General features: G+C 37.7%; 1 protein-coding gene across 1 annotated transcript in view; it reads right to left on the bottom strand.

Annotated features, from left to right (window-relative positions):
- Positions 1-363: 363 nt before the first annotated feature.
- EPSTI1 (epithelial stromal interaction 1 (breast)) overlaps positions 364-2,726 on the bottom strand; it is a 220,995-nt gene continuing 218,632 nt past the window's right edge. Inside the window, exon 13 of the mRNA XM_006884612.1 lies at positions 364-519. Within this exon, the coding sequence (XP_006884674.1) occupies positions 364-519 (156 nt within the window). The remainder of the gene's footprint in view (positions 520-2,726) is intronic.

Genomic DNA, 2,726 nt, shown 5'->3' with positions numbered 1-2,726 from the left:
AGACACACTTGGGTGTATTACAAATCAGAGCCAATGAACAGCAATGGGTTTTCAAAAATGTAAGAGCTATACATTTTAAAAGAAAACAAGGCACTTATTTAGAAATAGCACAAATTTATTGATAAATTGGGTTAAATAATATACATGAAAATTTACTCTTGCTTCTGTTTGGACATTGGATTAAAGACAGGAATTAAAATCTCTAAGGACCCCCAAAGCTTCTCCAAATCTGATGTGAGAAGGAGATCAAACCAGCTGCTGAGCAAAGCAAGGCCTGTGGCACTGAAATACTAAAGGATTCTCTCTTCTTTCTATCACACTAACGTTGTTGTAATTGCAATCCCAAAAAGAGGTAAAAACCAATTAGAAAAATAAAGTAGCATTTTGCTGGCATTTGAGATTAAGTCTGAGTTCCATAATCAGTTCCTGCAAACTTGCACAAGTAGTGACAGAGAGAAATCGGTCCTCCCTGACAGCAGAGGTCAAGGTGAAAAAGGTGAGGTGGAACAAAGTCACATTCTGAAAAAATCACCTCCACATCTTTCAAGGGCAGTTGGCAAAGGCCATGTGAAAGTAAATATTTCTCATATACCCTGAAAAGAAAAGGAAAACAAAAATTATTACATGCAGCGACACACCACTGAAAGCCTGTGTCATCGAAAATTAAGCTCCTTGAAAGGACACTCTGATGATGTCAAGCTTAAACGTCCATCTTTAATGATTGAAAGCCTCAGGGAAATGATTTCATTTTCTAGTCCCATTTCATTTGATTCACTAAATAGTCTCTGTCAACCATGGAATGGCTTGTTGAGTGACGTCCTGCTACTGTGTTCTTAGAGATAGGCTAACATGGGTCACAAATAATAGCATTCACAGATACTGCCACCACCTCCTTACTTCCAGCAAGAATGGGATGAACACGTGACAACAGAGTAATTTAAATGGAAATGTATGGAGTGGCTGTGCACTGTGCTAGGTAGCAGAAGTTGACCTTTGAAGGTTACCTTGGAGTAGGGAGATAAACTAAATGAGTTTACCCTACACATGGAAAGGGCTAAGCACCCCATCAAGCCCCATAATGTTGCCCCCAACGATATTTGGTACAAAGAATATTACTGTCCTCACTAAAAATTAGGACAACTAAGACCTGTGTCCAAGAGGACAAGGCCACCTGCCTAACTACTATAAGAGACACAGAATCTAAGAATTCCTACATCATCCTAAAGGGTCCAACCTCCTGGTGTCAGAGGCAAGGACATTTAGCGAGGTTGTTTACACAACCCTGTGTAAGTGCACCATGAAAACTAATAGAGAACACTGGGGGAAAAGAAATAATAACATTAACAAATAACTCTAGGGGAAAAAAATACCTAATGGTGAACTCTCTTTTTCTTAAAAACATTTTTAATTGTCAAAGATTTTATCTATTCAGCGATATGAGAAAAGTGTGATTTAAATGCCAGAAAATATTTTTAGAAAGATTAATCCAATTTGTCTAGCCAATGTACATTTGTATTGAGTTTGCTTGCTTCAGTGTCCTGTGATATTTATAGAAACAAAAACCTGCCGCATAGTCCCTGTCATTGCTGCATTTAATTCATGTTGTCGCTAGCAGGAGGTAGAAAGTGAATTGTAAGAAAATAAAAAAGCACTATGGTGAGAGGGGGAAAGAGACATTCATTGCATAGGGGACACTGAACTTCTGGTAACGATGATGTAAACAAATGGAAAGGATAATGACAGCAAACTGAAGGGGAAAACCTCATTGTTGTCAAGTCACAACTACCTCATTGCTGATCCCCTAGTGGGTTTTCAGAGGCTGTAAATTGCATGGAAGGAGAATACTCCTCTTCTGTGGAGCTGCTGGCAGACTGGAACAGCTACCTTTGGGTTAACAGCAAACTCCCTGTGAAAGTACACACCCATATAAAGAATATCACTAATGTCACAAAATTGTACATTTAAAAGTATTTTGAGATAAACAGATCTATATCTATCTATCCACATATATGTATATGAATCTGTATATATACTTAAAAGTGTTCTGGTAGAGTAATCCGTAATGAATTGCATTGCTAACTCAAAGGCTATGTGCCTCTACAACGGAATACTATGCAGCACTCAGGATAAGCAATTTCAAACATCACCACATAACCTGGGAGAGACTGGAGAGAATTAGCTGAGTGAACTAGCTCAGTCTTATAAGGACAAATACTGCATAAGACCACTGTAGTAAAAATAGAGGGATAACTAGTAAAAGATGTATGGGGTCCAAAGGAAGAAAGGGTGGGAATAGAAGGGTAAAGATGGGTAGGGAAGAAATCACAAAGTCACACAATTTGGTGGGTTGAGGGAAAGGGTAAAGGAAATGGTCAAGATCCCATGGGGATCTGGAAAGAACATGGTATTGGTAGGCATAGTTCAATGGTTATTAATTTTATAAAATACAACGAATAGGAATGATTGTATGAAACACAGTGCGAATAAAGGATAGTATAAACACAATGTATACAAATCTTAAATGCAATCCAATATAAAATAATTTTTAAAAAATAGGCTATGTATCTCTTTTGCTTTAAAATTGACCAGCAGCTGCTTGGGAGAAAGATGGATAATCCCCTTTATGTTGATTTACATAGAGCCTCAGAAACCCAACAGAGGATCTCTGTGAGTCAGAACTGACCCAACAGCAGTAAAGTTTTATATATATACAGTTTTATATATAT

This window comes from Elephantulus edwardii, unplaced genomic scaffold, assembly GCF_000299155.1.
Source record: "Elephantulus edwardii isolate Elephantulus edwardi_28Jun2011 unplaced genomic scaffold, EleEdw1.0 scaffold00036, whole genome shotgun sequence".
Classification (NCBI taxonomy): domain Eukaryota; kingdom Metazoa; phylum Chordata; class Mammalia; order Macroscelidea; family Macroscelididae; genus Elephantulus; species Elephantulus edwardii.
The sequence above is the reverse complement of the archived record's forward strand: the minus strand, read 5'-3'. Positions and strand labels throughout refer to the sequence as shown.